The sequence below is a fragment of the Fulmarus glacialis genome, unplaced genomic scaffold (assembly GCF_000690835.1).
Source record: "Fulmarus glacialis isolate BGI_N327 unplaced genomic scaffold, ASM69083v1 scaffold4019, whole genome shotgun sequence".
NCBI classification, from domain to species: Eukaryota; Metazoa; Chordata; class Aves; order Procellariiformes; family Procellariidae; genus Fulmarus; species Fulmarus glacialis.
In genome coordinates, this window is record NW_009231294.1 from 22236 (window position 1) to 41267 (window position 19032).

Sequence of the window (19032 nt, forward strand, 5' to 3'; positions counted from 1 at the left end):
CTATTCACTACTTAGTATTTTGTATTTCTTCCTAGTTACGTATCACTTACTTATACCTGTCATGGGTATTCGTTCTGATCTGGTTTCCATCATTTGAGGTCAATAGAAAAGGAGCTAGTGCAGCTGCTTCCTTAGCTACGGAAAGGTAGGAAATGGTCACTGGGGACTGTTCCCTCTCCACGTGGGTGCCACGTTTGAATGTGTAGCTTGCACCATTGCTGCACGCTTAATAATCGCTCCCTGGGCATGGGTCTTACCGTTTGTGTCCAATCCTTTGGGAAGGAAGGGAAGGCTAACACAATAATCAAGCAGCTGATAGAGTAGATTCATGAAACATACTGCACTCTACAAAATATCAAATTATTTATTTATATAAAATATAATACACAACAGTTGTACACATGCACACACCCACACAGTACTTTACCACAAATTTAGGCCAGTTATTTTCTTTAATTAAATGTTATAATCTAGCACACAGTATCTTACAGTAATTTACATTATTATCTGAAGACACAATGGGGAAGCTTTGATCATTCATTTATAAACCTTCCATAAATTACAAAAAGAAAGGCAGTCTGAAAAGTATGTATAAACAGTAAAAACAATTTACAAATGGACAAGAATTACAAAATAGTAACAGCCAATGACTGCCATCAATGTGTAAGATTGTTTTTCTTGAGATGCCAATATTGCAATTAGTATTTGACTATCACCTGTTGCAGCTTTTTTTACTGGCTACGGCTTGTGTATGTAACACAGTTTTTCACTTTTTACTTTAGACGTGCATTTTATCTTGAGTTTGACATCAGCAATATGAAAATGCCTTTTAACTTAGGACTGTACCTCCACAGGAAAAAAGGTTGGGGAGTAAAGGTTTTTTGTTGTGGAGTGTTTGGTTGGTTGGTTTGTTTTCCTGGTAATTTAGAACAGTGAACCAGGAACTCCAAAACTGGAGGTTGTATGGTTGAAACTGGGTGAGTCTCTGAATAACTTACACTGTATCTGATTTCAGTTTAGTGAAAATGTTGACAAAAGAAATCAATACAAGGGTTTTGGTTTGGGGGGAAAAAAAAAAGAAGCAAAAAACAAAAAGAAAGCAATTTGCACAGCACTTTCAAACTCCCAGGAGTTACATCAGACATTGAATGGAGTCAGTAACATAGTACTTGATCTTAAATTACCATGTTTTAGGGAAGATGAAGACAGTTGAATACACAGTACATACAAAGTATACGCTGTATATTTATTAGACAGTACAAATCATTGTGCATTAATAAGGCAAAACATCAAGGCTGATTAAACTAGGAGTTTCAAGACCATTTTTGTTTATGATAAAGATTAGGTACAGTGGGGTGATCTCCCTGAACCAGGAATCAATGAACAGAGTTTTCTTCCCCCCACTCATGGTTAAAGGAGACTAAAGGCTGAGATTTATCCAATGGAGTTGCAGGTGTTGAGTTGACTTCAAATAAAACCATGTTCTTCTGGCCTTAATCCCACAAAATCTATTTTTTTTTTTTTTAAAGAAAAAAATACTTGCAACAACAAATCCACTTCCTTTTTCCTTGCTGTTTTGATTAAGCAATTCACATGATTCTATTGATGTCAGCGTTAAAAATGCAAAGGTTTGGTAAAGTTGTACTGCATAGTCATGAAAGCCCTAGTTTTGACGTTTAAAAAAAAAAATACACAGACTGGAAGCTTTACAAGTTGTCCAGGAGTACAAGAATCATTTCACTGCACCAAGCTTTTTCAGCAGTTTCTTGCCTTTGGAAAGCAGCCCCTTTTTCTTTTTCGAGGACATATCCCTGCCTCTCCCGGGACTACCAGAACCCATAGGTGACGTAGGTGACCCAGAATGGAGATGAACTGTGGGGGATGGTGCTCTCCGTGATGTACCTGTATTCTCAGGAGGAACCTATTAGGTACATTGTTATAATTTATTGAATGTTTGAAAGCTTAAAAGCTATTATCATCAAGAAAGTTGGTAACATCACCTGTCCCATTACCCACTTAAACAAAAGGGCTGGTTCCTTTCTTCTTTGTGGCTTAAAATACCATATGGGCTTATGGAAAACACATAAATTTTGATAAAAAGTATAGACAATAGAAACACTCCAATAGAGCCCTGTTTTGGTTATACTTTTTTAAAGAAAGAGTTGGATACACTTGTTTTGCTATAGTTCTGGCCACAAAAGCCACAAAACTGGTTTTGGTGTTGCATTTCAGTACTCTGATAGTACAAAAATGAAGAGAGATACTTTTAGCTATAGATATAAGAAAAATAAATGTGTTAATTACTACAGATTAGCAATCTATAGAAGCCAAACTCTTTTCAGAAGAAATTACTTAAAATGTTACATGATCACTTATTTTTTTAATGTCCTTTAAATGCCTTTTTTTAAAAATTGGCTAGCAAACTTTATGTACATATTTGAGAAGATGGCACACTGGCTTAAAAAAAAAAAAAAAAGGAAAAAGAAAAAGCTAAAATGAACCTTAATTGCAATCAAAGAAAGCTTAAAGACCCTGACTGCTTGATGTGTATGCTGCAGCTATGAGGTTGCTGAATGAAGGTGAATACTTGTACGATAGTTAGATGACAGCATTCCTAAGTATATTAAACAGCTATTTTTTTTTTTTTAATTGTCAAAAGCACTTGAATGAAAAATGCTAAAACTACTTATACTCAGCCTATCCTAACTACAGTGCCCAGCTGACAAAATGTGATACTATCAATTAAGATGATATTTTCATAGGAGAATCCATGCCTTAGGGGCCCCTGGTGTTATCGTGTAGTTCAAGTTAAAACACTAGCAATTTACTGGCTCGTTGTGCAACAGTGAGTTGAGCAAAGGGGCTTCAAGCCTACTTTGATTTTAAATCAAGGTCTAATTCTAATGAAAAAAAAAAAAAACAACTTGGTAAAGCACCCCAACGTACACCTGAAGATACCATATGTTTAGTCTAATGCATTCGTTCAGTGAGCTGCATGTTTCATAGTGAGACTTTTATTGCATTGGTAAACCAAACAGTTGCTAGTATTTCAAATGTGCATATTCTAGGAAAAGCTGAGTAAATTGTACCATATGAATGGATTTTTTCAGAATTGGTGAATAGTTGGTCTTAGGCAAACTGGGGTATAATCGATTATGGAAAACACATTTTAAGGCAGACAATTGGTAGCTATATTTGAGTGTAATGAGTTTCAAAACCAACTATACCCTTGTAAACTACCGTACGCATCAGCTTACGTTTCATTTGTATGTTCTTTAAGTGTTGGGGGTGTTGTGCTTTTCTCTTGACACAGGAGCTTGGAATTTTTACATTCCGGGTTGGCTAACAATGCAATATGCAGCTTTTGTTTGTAGGGTAGTTAGACATCAAACTCGCCTTTCTATGTAAACATAAACATTTAGCTCATGAAGAAATATGTTCCAAACGTTGACCTTCATAAAGTCAGAGGTCTAATTGACTTATTTCTAAGGATTCCTTTTTAAAGGATTTGTCTCCTAAACAAGCTAAATTGACTTGACGAGATACAGTAAAAGCATACAGCCTTTTCTTCTGCGGCCAAGGATTTTGGAGACATATTTCTTTTTTTTTTCTTTTTCCCCCACAATTAAGTTTCAAGACTTGCATTAGATAGCCAGGTAGCTTTAATTGAACTCTCTATTGGTATCTTCAGTTGCTCACTTACGTGAAGGCTACATTGCCTTATTAAGGTGTGAAATGAACACTCTTCTTCTGTTTCCAAGCAGATGAGCAAAGAAATAAAAATATATATAAAATATATAATATATAAAAGTATTGCAGTGATGAAACAAAACAAAAAATGAGATACTCTAAACATGATTAGTCTTTCATAAAAGAGAAGTCTCTGGGCAATTAGCTAATGCCAGTTGGAATAGGAAGTCATAAGGATTAAGAGATGAACACTGTCCATCAGCTGCATTGGCAATTTGTATTTAAAGGATGCGTGCACCAGTCTTTCGTCCGCAAGAACTTTTGCTTTCATCTAGGCATTGCATGTAGTAAGAGTAGTTTAGAAGCATTAGGAAGTAACTACTTTCACCAGGGAAAAGCTGTTTAAACTCAAAGTATAATTGAAGGTACTGTAATGACTGGAATCAAATGGTAAATTTAGTTTCTTCATTTACAAATGTAACGAGCTAGTGGAAGGCTAAGTAAAGTCATTTTTCTTTATGTTTTGTTTTATATATTTGAAAGTTAATTTTAAATAGGCAAATGGATTTAAAATGTTAAAAGTAATGTCTAAATTATATGAGAGACAGAATGGAATGGAAAATAAAAATTTAAGTTTTTCTTATTCGGTTGCTTACCCTTTTTGCTTTTGTACGCATCGGTGTATCGTGAACATACCGCGAGGGTGCATCAGATAGATAGACTTCAACATCATCAGGCACTTCTTCAAGAAAGTTGGAAGGAACCAGCCCCTTTTGTCCATTAAGTTCACCCTGCAACATGATGAAAATTTCAGTGAATGTTTTAATTAAAGCAAATGTAGGTTCCCAAGAAGGTAAGGAAATACTTTTCACTATTTCAAAGCCAGTGAGGAAGAGGAAATATCTATCTAAGGTCACTTGGGACCTTAATAGCTTACACGCTTTTGAAGATCACAAGAGTTATTGTGTGTAGTGGAGAGCAAATGAACCCCTGTGTTCTTTATGCGCAATGGAGAAGCGGGAACTGAATTCCCACCCAGTTTCTAGACTTGGGTCCTTAGGACTGCAACGCCACAGGTATGTGTGGTGCTGGGCTGCACAACCTCAAGGCAATTCTAAGATGATCAAATTATTCCTTTGGGTCTCAACAGCGGCCACTTCTACAATCTATCTGAAAGCAACAGCTTGTTTTCTGTTGGCAAGACTGTGGAAATGGAAAACGCAAGTTCAAGATGCAGATTGGCAGCTACCATCTGGTTCAGCTGGGCAAGAATGCTGGAATATTGTCTCCCCTGATTAAACTCTTCTTAAAGGAATGACAAAGTAGTAGGATCAGTTAACTAGTGCTTAAAAGACTACTGAACTATTTTATTCATTTATTTTAATCAAATAACCATTTATTGTAGGGACAGGCTTTTCTCCCACATGAAATGCCTTACCCATTAGAAGTCATTCACAGGTTTGCACAGATATCTCTATGATCAAAATACACATCTTCCAGTAAACTAAATGAGGCAAATATTATAAAATACCAAGGCAGCTCTAAGCCGCGTGAACAATCCCTAAAAATACGTGCTGAAGGGGCAAGACTGAACCTTCTTCCGTGCTGTATGATCTCCTCCAGCTGAGGGAGCGTCTTGGGTTCTGCTGCAGTCCATGCAGCAGCGGGAGCTGCGAGGCCGGGTCTGCGTCCCGGCTCTCTAACGGGGCTGTCTGTGACCTCAGTCTCCCAGGTACAGAACGGGAGTGGTGATGCTCACCCCGCTTTGACGGTGCTTCCGTCAGGGTTTTTGTCAGGGTTACAGCTATTCCCACAACACAACAAGCTGGAATCGTGACCTGAAATCCCCTCAGGCTGTCATTTAATAATTCATGCTAGTGAAGATTGCTCTAACAGTTTGTAGCAGTTTGAAGTGACCAAACAGAAGCTAACTTACATAGTAAAATCCATCTTCATCAATTTCACCAAAGACAGTGATAATGTCCCCTGTGCAGAACGTCAGCTCAGCCTGCAGAAAAAGGAACATGCGTTTTGTTAGGCAAAACTTAACATTGGCTTTATTAATACTAAATCCATTAATATTTTCCCCTCCCCTTTATGTTATGACACCGTTAGTGAGACTGAATTGAACTTGGAGAGCAAAACTTTTTTTTTTTTACTTTTTTTTTTTTAGCTTGCTGAATCTGGCACCACTCCCACTAGGTTCTAAACACCCTGAGGACTACCTGCGACAAATGAGCTGAGTGCAACCAGACCTTGGAGATACTCAGAACTCATCTGCGTGAAGCCTTGAACAACCTGAACAAACTTTGAAGCTTTGAACTACATGACTTCAGAGGTCCCTTAAAGTCAATCCTTCTGTGAGGAGGGGAGGGACACGGTTCAGGTCCACGCCCTGTACTGAGCTGAGCGCTAGGACTAACGGGTACAAGAACAGCTGAGACTGCTTTTCCTGAAACACAAAGTTCTGAACTAAAATTGTGGAGCTATAATGGATTCTGTTCAAGAAAGTCTTTGTAACAGGCATCTCCAGTCTCTGATCTGCAGTCTGCTGGGCTCTTTTTAATTGCCTGCGGTTTAAATGTAATTTAATTAGGTTTTTTTTTAACTTATTTTTAATTTCCTTTGGCCATGGGAAAGAGAGAGAACAAATAAAATGTTTGCAATATATCAGTGCAATTTATTTGATTTGTTGCCCAAACTACTTTGAAACACCAGAATTTAGAACCAGATTCTCCAATTTGAGAAATATAAGACAAGTCTGAAACTGAATTTTGAAATATGTGGGACTCGAGGGTTTAAAACTCATTAAACCATCAAGTCCCACATATTTCAAAATTCAATTTCTTCTTTAAAAAATTCCAAATTGTTCTACAATTCACCAATTAAAAAACCCCACATTTTAAAGGATAACTGAGGAAGTTCCTAGGTATGCAGTATTTTTTTAGCGCTTTGAGTGTACCCTGACATTCTTATCACAATGCATATATAAATGAAAATTGCATCAAATCTTGACTGAGGGACTTACCATGTAACGTCAAAGACAATGTAAAAAGGATAGGACAAATACAAAGAGATGGAAGACTGCATGTAGGTAAATGGAAGATAAACCCATAACGAAGAGGTAGCTAACGGTCAGTTGTTTTTTAAATGCAGATCTAGATAATGCTCGTTTGTTGTTTAAGATATCCTTACATTGTTTAAAAAAAAAAAAAAGGATTGCAGACAAGATGTATATTCATGAAAACTCACATGCATCAATTAAGAGAACGAAATACAATATATTATGAATGCTGTTCTACTGTGCTATCTTGTTCTGGTTTGGGTTGCAAAGGAGGGTTGATTTTTGGAGGATCTGTAGGTTTTGAAAGCATGCTTCACTATCAGCTTGTCGGCATGAGCTAGGACGCTTCTCAGAAATAATCATGTTCTTATGTGGAAACATACAAAGGAAATTTGAAAACAGTAAGTGGAAAATAATCATTCCCTACTATTTATAACTCCATGCTTTTTTCCATATAGACTTTTGTTTTTTATCTCTCTCTCTCTCTCTCTCTATGTATACACATATATTGCACAACCATATATCCATAGCTGACTATATAATGTATTGAGCCATGTTAAATAAATCCTACAAAGGATATTCCTTGATTTTGTTTGAACAAGAACCATAAATCTACCTGTACAGAAGTCATAAGCTTGTCACAAACATCTGCCCAAAAACACTTGACCAATGTTTGTAATTCTGAACTGTTTTTTTGAATATCCACTGTAAATGTATAATAGTGCTTATTAATACCAACTATGTTTTAATTAAATTATGGCTCCATAAACGGTAAGCGCAGTAAACAGTTCTGTCAATACCTCTACATCAACGTTAGGAGAACTTTCTCTTGGGTCATAATCATACAGCGCCACCATCCTTCGTGTAGACACTGAATGTTGCCTGCCACTCCGTCTGTTTCTTTCTGTTCCGATCACAAGGAGAGGAAGGGAAGGAAAGCTATCAAAGTTATTTTGAAAAGAAAAACGAGGTGCAATTTTTCCCCACGTCATTTTCACAACAGTGCAGTAACAATGTTGCTATTTCTCTAGCATAGTGATAAAAGGTCACAGATTACCAAACCTATTAACACAGATAAAGGTTTCAAAACAGCATGTACATTTCATAAATAACTTTTAACAGTTGCCTTGCCCTCTTTATTCTAAGCCACTGAATCCTCTGAACAGTATTTATCTGCAAAACTAATGTTCCGAAATTTTCAGCCATTCTTGGTTGTAAGAATCAGAGGTTACCAGGTATACAAAGCCAAACATTAAAGACTCATGTTTGTTTCATTTTATTCAAACTTCCACATTTACTGTCTATTCCCTTCCTCACTCCTAATCACGAGGAATTTTGTGCCTGGGATTATTCTTCAACTTTCTGCTGGGAAGCTGGAAGGAGAAACGGACACTCTCAGCTGTCCCAAGACAAAAGAGGCTCCCATCATGTAAGTGGTCTGCAGTATTTTCAAGACTCTGGCCACAAAAACACACTCTCAAGTACTGTTTAATTTTACGTTTCCTTTGTGGGGAACAGAAGGAAAGGAGTAAAATTTGTAGTTTCCAGGAACCACATGAAATGTTTATTGATTGGTATTAAACATTTACAGAGAAGTCCAAAATGGGCTTCATTTTACATTTGAATGATACTAGCATGATTCTTGCGGATGATTGCTGTAGCAAGAGAAACATGCTTGTTAGTGCTACTTACAGACAGGCATTGAGGGCAGTCTGATGAGCGTTATGCAGTGTGACAAGGGACACCTGGGGTTAGGAGGCACCCTATGGTTGTTCTGGCAGGAGGGTGAACATTAAAGGTTCGGCTAATGTAGGAGCAAATACCGAGTGTAGCATGCACTCACAGCTGTCACATCACCCACCAGCTGACACTGAAGCACTCAGTCGGAGGAGATCACTTACTTTTGCAGTGGGTGGTTTGGAGTTATTTTCCCAGCTACCAATGCAAGGGATTGACACAGAACACAAGGAGAGATCCAGAATGAAGGCACGGGCTGTAACAGACGCGGGACCCGATCCCCCTGATTCCCCAAAGCCTGGATCAACCCATACCTAAATGATTCCCTCAGAGTCGCACTTGCCATTTTGAGGTACTTCTCTCGGGCAAGACATTGCCCACTGTTCTGGTCAAGGGCCCCTCTACGACCAAGAAAAGAATCCAAAAGGGACCCTATATGTAATTGCTACGTGACAGTATTTTCCAACTTCTGGTTTCCAAAAGTTCAGAGGCATAAAAAAGTAAATCTAGACAGCCCAAATCATTTCAGCTAATTTACAGCTTGAATCAAATTATTGGTTCTTAGCACAGACCTCTTTTAGACTTTCTGGATCTGCGGTGTACAGAGCGTGTGCTCTCTTTGAAACGGTCACAGTTGACTTCAGGAAAGGAATGCATACAAATAAAAGAAGAAAAGATATGAAGCTGTTCAAAGTTCTGTTTTTAAGGATTTAATGTGGGCAAAGGATTAAGAAAAATATAGTCATATGAACACAGCATGTAAAGTGTTTGATATGACATTAAAAATATGAGTAACAATACGAGACAGACTGGCAATGAGAGCCGGCTTCTGCTAAAAATCCACGTGGGCAGCCTCTGTGACAGCGAGGGTCTGAGCACGTGGATATCTGCTATTCAGAATTTGTATTTAGTTTAAAATTAAGCCAAACTAACTATTCTTTCCAAATCCATTAGTAAGAGCGTTTGTTGTTTTTTGGTTTTTAAATGGCTAACAATTTAATCCATATTAAAGAGAAAATACATGATGCTTTAAAGTGCTAAAATATTTAAAGGTGAACTGCTGGGGGTAGGTTGCTAACAGCTTGCTCAGAAACATCCCAGAATAAAAAGAATTGCTTAAAAATGTAAGGCAGGGCAACATTTCTGTCACAAATGGCCTCTCCCTCTTTCCAACATAACGACTTTCTGATTTCTCAGCTATTTCGGGAGACACTGCCAGCTGAGCACAACAAAAAAAATCCAATTGTATTTGCAAAATATGACTCTTAGACAGCCAAAATATTCAAATTATGGGGAGCTATGGAGACTAGTGGTTTCATTTTCACAAGTGTTCTGTATCACCAACTTGCTGACTTTGATAAGAACTGAGAGCACTGAGCAGGACTTAAGTTTCAATCGTAGCTGTTTAGGAAGATGTTTTCTGTACCCACATGTGACCTCACTGTAGAAGTAGAAATATATTTAGACACTTCTTAATCCCATCAGGCCCCCGGTTGTGTTTACAGATGTCCCTAAGCAGGTTAGGTATCTCATTCTAACAGACTTCAAATGATGCAGACCCATGCTAAAACCACTACTTGTGCGGAATAATGCTGTAGGCAGCCACCCTATTCAGGCACCTCCGTGGTCCCACTTGTGCCTCTCCCAAGTTTTTGTCCTACAAACGTACATGTAGGTGGATGCGCTATACCTAGAGGAGCAGATGGGCAGTGGGGCTTACAAGTGCGTGTGGGTGGGAGTGTTTGTTGTATTTATGTGGCATAAGCAAATAAATACACAGATTTGAATTAAGAACTCAATTAAGCAATTAAGAACTTAAATCATCCCTCCCTTTCATGGACAACGGAGAATTTTAAAATATCTCAATATCTTAAAAAACAACAAAAAATAATTTGTCTCACATTTACTAATACGATTTTGGAAACGATAAGGTTTTATTCAATCTAAGAAAACAATTGTGGAAGATTTCTTTGGTTTTTTTAGCAACCACTTTTACAGTTCACTTTTAAACGGGACTGAACCAATTCCAGCCCTTTATACTCTCTGAATCATGTTGAAAATTTTAAAACATATTGAGATAGTTGTATGAATTTATTTTTAGAAAGAAATCTAAGTTAAGATACTTGCATTGTGTATCTGTGTACAACGTTGAACCAATGATGTAACACAGGTGGTTCATAACACAGAATTGTTTGGCCAAACTCTGCTTTTTAAAGGGTTTGTTACTGCAATATTCATAAAATCTTATAATATGTAGTGCTATCCCAAATGAGATTCCACATAACCCTTTGCCACCATCCCTTTAAATTATTGGTAAAGTAGGAAAATGTAGAAGAGTAAAAATAACAACAAATAAGTGATTCTTTTTATGCTTTGCAGCAGTGAGCGTATCACAAAGCACCTCAGCACAGCACACTCCAAAGCACAGGGATCCTGTTCTGTGTCTAGAAATCTTTCAGGTGACAAAACCCATTTTTTTGGAATAAGAAAAGAAAGTAACGAGTGGAGTGGTGAAGATACAAGTCTTCATTTGCAGCAAAAGATGTGACCAAGATTAAATATTAGTTCAATAAAGTCATCCAGATACTGACACAGAATGTATCCCATGGTGTAGTAAATTGCTGTAAAATTTAGATGCGTCTGCATATAGTAAAAACAAAAGGCAAAGCAGATCCAGCCAAGTTAATAGCACCCAAAAGTTAGGAGAAGTGAACCGTATATATTTTCCCTTACCAATTTTCTCAACCGGTGTGTTCAAAGGAAGAAAGCCTTGTTTTAGAAGCTGATCCATCATCTCTTCATCATCTGCTTGGATCTCAGAGACCATATTACATGGGATAAGGCCAATTCTTGTACAGGTTTCTCCACGATAGAATCCATCAGCATCTTTGTCCCCATAAACCTGTTATTCAAAAAGCGATAATGTTGGTCAATACAGGTTTTATCATTTAGGAATTTTAATACAGGCTAAATGGTTACTAAAGCATAAACAGATGACTACAGTTTGGATGTGGAATTGTATTAGTTTTTGACTACTCTCATGTTACGAAACTGGAATTGTTATGTTAATTTGAATTATGACTTCAGATACATAAGCGGAATTTGGTCTTTTTTTGTTAGCAGTGAAATGCACAAAAAATGAAAGACACCATTAAAAGTCATCAGTTTCTCCCTGTGCTGAGTCGAAAGTATACTTAATGGTTTACACTCATGTTTATGGAGTTATTCACATGGCACCATTTTTAGTGCCATATGAACTATATTCAAAATGAAGCATTTGCGAAACTGTGCCAAGTGTTGTTACTTTGAATAGAACAACTTGTATATGATCAAAAATGCCTACCTGATACTTAATATACTTGATATATATACTCAAGCTCTGCTATTGTCTTTCCAGAAAACATGAATTAAGGTATAAAAATAGCATGGATTTTCATCAGTGAGAACAGGTAAATCCAAAATTTCTCTTAAATTCTAAAAATGCAGTCAATTCATAAAGGCTACTAATGATACAAAGGCCTAGATTGTGAGGACTGTACTAAACAAAAATGATGTTCTTAAGGCCAAACTGATGACTGAGTTTAGATTGTTCTTTGTTTAGGCTCAATCAATTGTCTTTTCTTTTAAGAACAAACAAAAAACCCCAAACTAATCCCTTCAGTTCAAATCAGAGTTCATTAAAAATGAATAAAATGAATGACCGTTGAATAGCCTCAACTTTCTAGAGCAGGAACGTTTTCCATTTTAATCACTATATATCCATGACTTACCTGGCACCACTACTGCCTCACACAGCACAGCATATGTGACCGTAACACATGTACGGGACAGACTTCATACAGCTCGTGGTGGAACTGACCCTCCACCATCCCACTGCTCAGGTAATGTACGAAAAGTATTTTGAAAATGCAAACCAATCCATCTTCACAACAATTTGATGAGAAATTCAAAGCAGCAGATCACATAGTAGTCACCATGGTTCCAAACATAAAGCAAACATCATTGAGAAAGAATATCTGATGTGGGATCTCTCTAGAGTTTTCAGTGCCAAACAGGTACATATTTGTGAAAAAATAATTAAAATACCTGAGTGAAATGAACATTCTTGTGAAGAAAAATAAGCTCTTGAACAAGTTCCATATTTTTACCATCATGTAAGGAGATACGCAAAATATCTAACAAAGTATTTAACACTAAAATGTGATTTAGGATACAGACATTTGTGTTAGGATCCAATTCAACACAGTGGAAGGCAGTCGGTATTTTAATAACTTAAGTTATAGTTTTATCTTTGAAATGGGTAGTGTAACAAATGAGTCTGTATTTTTTCAGGTTCCATTTCAGGTCATACTTAAATCCCAGTTACCCTTGGACTACCAGCAGCTGTTCCTTCTGCCTCTCTCACTTCTGCACATTTTGCACCAGATCGGTACGATACAAGGCTGCAGGAGGAGAACACTTACATTTGCTGATTCAACAGAAAAATCTGCTAGCTTTTTAAAATCAGATCAGCAAACTGAACAAATTTGCCTTGCAGCTGCACAATCATAAGATGAGGCAAGCTGGAATAGAGGGCTGGCTAAAAACGTTGACAGAGCCTAACACTGTCCCTGTCACCTGAAACAGGGCTGATTTGTCTTCTGCGCCCTGTTTAAAGGCAGCTTGGGTATTTTATACCAAACAGCCAGAAAAGGGAGTGGGTTTCCCAGTTTCAGAAGAGGATGACTCTGGAAGAGAAATACCTAATTTTTGGACCTTAATTAATCTAAGTGTATGCTAGCTAGGAGTGTTCAGCATTTAAAAAAAATACAGCAGCTCTGGTATCTACGAAGGTACACCACCAAGCACTTTCATGGCACCTTTGCAGGAAAGACATCCTCTCTGAAGCAGTTTTTCCTGCAGGGTTTGTGGCAATGAACATCGGAGTCACAATTTTGGTCTTAGCACCTAAATCTCTAATTGAGTCTGGCCCTAACTATCTATAGCGACTTTGAGATTTTTGCCCATTACTTAATTGTTTTTAAGCCATTAGCACTAGATACCAGGTTCCAGATCCAGTGAGATTTACAGTCTGAACCTCTGGAGGAAAAAAAACCTTGGACGCTAGTCACACAAGTTGCTTTCTCCACAGGGAACAAAGGAGACCCTGTTTGTAAAACTGGTTCCTTTGTTTCCTTTGTTTTTAGATCCCACCTTAATGATCTGTCCTTCTTTAAATGGCAGCTCTTCTTCTGCAGCATCAGGATTTGGGGACATTGTCAGCGGATCGTAGTCAAAGAGTGCAACAAATATTCGAGTAGAAATATCCTCTGTGCCAGGATCTGTTTCTGATTCTTCATAAATATCTGGAGAAAGATGGTCATGACCACCATAGCCATCTACGAAAGTAAGTTCAGAAAAGAACAATTCAGTAATATAAGTTGGCCTCATCTTTCAACTATTCCAGTTAATATTTGAAAAATGTTTGGCATTTCAGTTAAAAAACCCAATAATTTAATGCATGTCCTATTAAGCTTGGTGTTTTTTTTTTTAAAATTAGCAATTTAGTATTTTTTTAAAAAGCGTATACAATCTGCATGCACTGAATGTGGTGCTGATCTCCTGCACCACACTGACATTTACACATGCGAATACAGCTCAGGTAAGAAAGCAATTTTTGTTAGCTTTACTAGAGTTTGCCATAAATTAATGAAGCATGTTAAGAGTGATATAATGATGAGTCTGATAGGTTTTACCATTACTACAAAAATAACCATGCTTTGGATCCACCTGTTTTCCAGCACAGCTGCTTCTGCTCTTCATGGAGACAAGAAAGCACATCCCAGCTGTGTTGAGATACCATGTTTCAGGTACCAGGTTTAAAACATGGTTATAACCTCTTCTCTCCAGACAGGCAAGAAGAAATATATTTCAGTGGTGTTAGTTACGCCAGGGTTGGAACTACATTGCCTGTGATTTTGCTTAAACACAGTCAATAGTTAACGTAGCTAGCAGTGCCCCAAACCAACCCAAACACTAACAAGATGTGTTAAAATCCAGGAGGAATGGTTAGCTATGACTGCATTTAACCATAAGCTCATCGGGAAAGATCATCCATGAATATCACAACACTCGACACTGCACTGAACTCTGTCCACTGCAGGGTACCAAATCGATTAGGACAAAAAATGAGAACTGACGTTTTGTCTCATACATCTTTCAGACTTTTCAAATGTCCTGGAGAATGCATTTAGTCCATGATTCAACAACATACTTAAGGATGGGACTTCTGTAAAACTGAATTAGAAAATTAGGCCAAAATGGTTAACAACGAGTTATTAACCTGATTGACAGGTTTCAAAGGCTTTTAAATTTGTTTTGAAAGAGCATGTGGCAGCACTTTCCCAAAAAATAGCCTCTTTCAAGACATACGAAGTCCCAAAAAATAAAGCCCTCAAAATGACAAGCCACGTCTGAAAAATTTGGCTTATTGTGCAGGTCCCGCTAACTTCAGTTGGAGTCACATACTTTTGATCTTTGCTGAATCAAGACTTATCATCCAGTTTACAAGATCCTTCACAATGAATAAATTGAGAAAGCGATGTTACGAATTACGATGAAAGTGTAGTTCAACTATATCAAAATTTTTCCAAACAATTTTCAAATTAGGACAATTTTTGCTGTAATCATCTCTTACAAATTAATGACTCCCATTTTTGGTAATAGTTTGAACGTTCAATTTGGAACATTTAAGATAAAATTCCTCTTTTTGCCTCAACATCAGATGCATTTTATTCAACATTTGATATTTTTAAACTACCAAAAAAGATTTTCAGAGGGTCACAGCTTTAAGGGAACAGCTACTAACTCTTGGGTCCAGAGCGCAAGAAAGAATGTGAATAGTGAAAAATGCAGAACAGCAAAAGGGCAGGGAAAAATTCCAGCCAAGAAGCTTTAGGCAGGCACAAAGCACAGAAAGGAAGTGTGGGAGAAGGGCGCATGTGGGACAGAAAGCAATGGGACACAAAGGATGAGATTCTTCTCTGTTCTGTTCTCCTCCCACAGTCAGGTTGCAGTCATTCTGTGGTTCATACTCAGGCCCACCAGGCAACGTAAAATAGGTGGGTTAAGGGGTGTTTTGTTGTTTTTTAAACTAAAAATATCAATTTTTGCATCCAACTCCAACTACAGTTAATGGGGGTTAGGTGCAAACATGAATTATAGCCAAATGTATCTCTGCTAAAAGCACCGGCCTGTAACAATCTGACTCAGAATAGTCATGTTTGCTTCAGTGAACCACAAAGCAAATAATCTCTTGATTAGCTCGTAAGCCACTTATCTTATTCTTTGAAGAGGTATATATGTATATCATACATATACACATATAGATAATGGTGTATGTAAAATCTTAGTCTTTGGATGCAGCCAGCCAGATTCCCAAGTGACGGATAGCTGCAACCACAGTTGCACTGAATTCACTAGATATACACAAGCTGATGATCTGGTTGTAAGTCAGTCAGACATGTTTGCTTTGAAACTCAATATTAAATGATGATTTACCTAAACTTTCAGGGCCCCTTTTGTTTCACTTCAGATATCAACAAAACCCTAATGTGTTTCTTAGCTCTATATATGGCCTGGGCTGCTTTTATGGGTTAAGTGCTAGACACTTCAATTTACTGTGTTATGAACTATGAAAACTGAGTTGTTGATCATGTAATGATTTCTATGTTGATGAAGCAACAAATACTATCAGTAGTGGGTATAATTGCCTTACTCATGTAATACAAGTTTGTCATCATTATGATGTAATTGTTCCTAAAAATAATTTTTGTCTTCACCAAGTGACAGAGCCAAAGTCCTGTGTGGTCATTGAAAAGACCCCGAATCTTCGTTTAGCCCAAGCTGTAAATCAGAATAACCTTTGGTAACTGCTTCCTATTATAGGACGTTGGGTTGTGATATACCAGCTACTGTTTGTCCCTGACCAATCTATATGAATCAAGTGGAAATGTGGTCATTTTGATGAATGGTTGTTCAGGTGTATACAGTAAATACTGACTGGCATTAGTAGCAGCATAGCTTCACAGAGGTTCATGCAATGCAGTGTGCTTGGACTCAGTCGAGTATGGAAAGGTGGCTGCACAGAGTTTCAGGACAGAGGACTAAGGGCTGTTTGTCCCTTACAGCTGAGCCAGAGAAACTTACCTGACAGCAGACAGGACATAAGAGCTAGTTCCCCTGGCATTCTGCATTGCATGCAATGTTGTCATACAGAAACCGCACTTGTTAACACGCAGCTCTAAAATGTGTCTGTCATAAAGGATGAATAATGTTCGGCATACCGTATCTATATTCAGAGGCCATGGTACGCTGCTGAGGCCATTTCTTGTGTCCACCAATGCTGCGATAATAAGCTTCTTCTTTTACAGGTGAAATATTTCCCTCACTACCTGACCGAGACCGACCGCCTTCACTGTTACTGTCCATTGTAATTTCTATGGAGAAAAAGGGAATGATCTATTAAAACATATTGTATAGTTGCCTTTGCGGAGGCTCCTGCGGGCAGGCCTTGCCTACCTTTTTTTCTGACTTGCATATAGTAGGAAGGCTAAACACTGCATAAGCTTTGCCAGATGTCTCAGCCTCTAGAAATCCTTGCTGAGCAGAGGAATCACAGAAATGTGTATCTCCTTTTTTTAAAGCATCTGAATTTTGTGCTTTTTCAAAATTCATACAGTGTAAATATTGTTTGTTAGATCTTTCGATAGGAATCATCTTTTATTATGAGGTTTAAACATTCCTACCTGCCAGATCTGCAAGGTCAAGAGCACTGTAAACTGTGTTTCACCTTCTAAAGTATCAACCTAAAAACAAAAATTAATTAATTTACTTAAATCCTACCTGCAAGAAGATACTAATCCAAAGTATTTATAGATTAATGGAGAAAAAACCTCAAAGAATTTAAATTCTGGAACGTTTTGGAGAAAGGTTTTACCATTGGAATCCTAAGAACATTACAATTTCGAAGTTCTTTCCCACTAATTTAACCTCCCAGAGCTGCCTTAAGAACCTTCTATTACTAAAGTGACCCTTTAGCTGAAAACTCAGTAAAAACTCCAGGCATACACGTAAAGGAATAAGCTGCTGCCAAGAAATTTGGAATCCACATTTTTGAGCTATATGCTGAGGCCAACAACAGTTTCATGCATTTAAGCAGTCTAAACTTTGGCTCAATCGTATTTACTTCCTTCTTCCCTTTTATTTTACTCTGCTTTTTACTTTGTGGAACTACATATTATAATGACACAACTATAGTAACTTCCTTCTTCAAAAACCATACTTGCAGCCCTTATTCATGGGAAACTTCCCCTATCAGTGGGAGTTCTGAACAGTGGGTTCAAGTTTATACAATGCCCTACTATATGCTTTTGGATGCCCTACTTCTGCCACATTTTATTTATGTGAACTCTTGATACATTTCATATCTTCTAGATTTTTTCCAGCAGGCTTACAGGAAGCAACTTTTGTGCAGAGTTTTATCAAGTTTATATTTGCTTCACTTATCCTCAACGTGATTTATTACAGTATGATGCTGAAAGAGAGAAATAATGCATACATATCTTTCAGCAATTTTAATCACTAGTCTTTTAGTCAGAAATTAGAACTCTTGAACTCTAAGCCACATAGGGCCTTTCAACAGTTTCACAGCAAATAATTTTTTTTTGTTAGATACTGTACATAATGCTCAGCAGTTTGCTTGTTACCAGCATTAGACAATATTGTAATTTATTCCTAATGGAACTTCCCCAAAGAGCATTTGTGGATTGTACATAATACAAAATACACTAATTCATTCTTTAAGTTACACTGAAAGAAATAAAATCTGAGATTTTATTTTCTGTTTAATTATCTATTTGAGCACAGATTGACTATCACAAATTAACTTCTTTATCTGATTCCTAAGCTCTTGCTATTGAACTACTAAACAGTGAAGTCATTACTTATGGTTTCCATGTCCTAACTTTGTTGACAGAAAGTGAGCTCTGATAAATTTAATCACTTCCCTTATTCTTTAATTAAAATGAAAATTAAAAGGAAACTTTTAAAAATTAAAAGGATTAATTCAAACAAACCTGTCTACTCTCTCGGTATTCATTAAAAAATGTTTTAGCTGATAATATAAAAGAAAGAACTTAGATACAAAGCTTGCTTTAAGTAGTCCAAACATAAACCAGAAATCTTTACTCCTGAGAAAAAAAAGGCTGCTTTCAGAGAAAAAGAAAAAGGACATGAAAATCTAACAGTCTTCACAACATCATCTGAAAGCTATTTGGTTCAGCTAACAATAACCTGTCAATAGAAGCACAAGAGCCTCCCTGGAGCTGATTCTCCCCCATACCATTTTCATACCAGTGTAATTCCATTGACATCTGTGAAGACTACCCTGGTTTACACCAGGATGTGGGACGGGAATCAGGCCTCTGAACAGCCATGCTATATGGAAGACACTAAGAAAGTTTCACGCATTACAGCTGTATGTGTGTACTGATCTATGGTTT

The 19032-nt window shown here is 37.3% G+C and overlaps 1 protein-coding gene across 3 annotated transcripts in view; it reads right to left on the bottom strand.

The window, feature by feature from the left end:
* Positions 1-3611: 3611 nt before the first annotated feature.
* The window catches only part of RIMBP2 (RIMS binding protein 2), a 148765-nt gene continuing 133344 nt past the window's right edge, over positions 3612-19032 (bottom strand). For all 3 annotated transcript variants that reach the window (XM_009584507.1, XM_009584509.1, XM_009584508.1), the window contains 6 exons: positions 13685-13869; positions 11225-11393; positions 7555-7658; positions 5627-5698; positions 4347-4481; positions 3612-3750 (listed from right to left, as the gene is read on the bottom strand). In XM_009584507.1, coding sequence (XP_009582802.1) covers positions 3724-3750; positions 4347-4481; positions 5627-5698; positions 7555-7658; positions 11225-11393; positions 13685-13869 — 692 coding nt within the window. In that variant the 3' untranslated portion in view covers positions 3612-3723. The remainder of the gene's footprint in view (positions 3751-4346; positions 4482-5626; positions 5699-7554; positions 7659-11224; positions 11394-13684; positions 13870-19032) is intronic.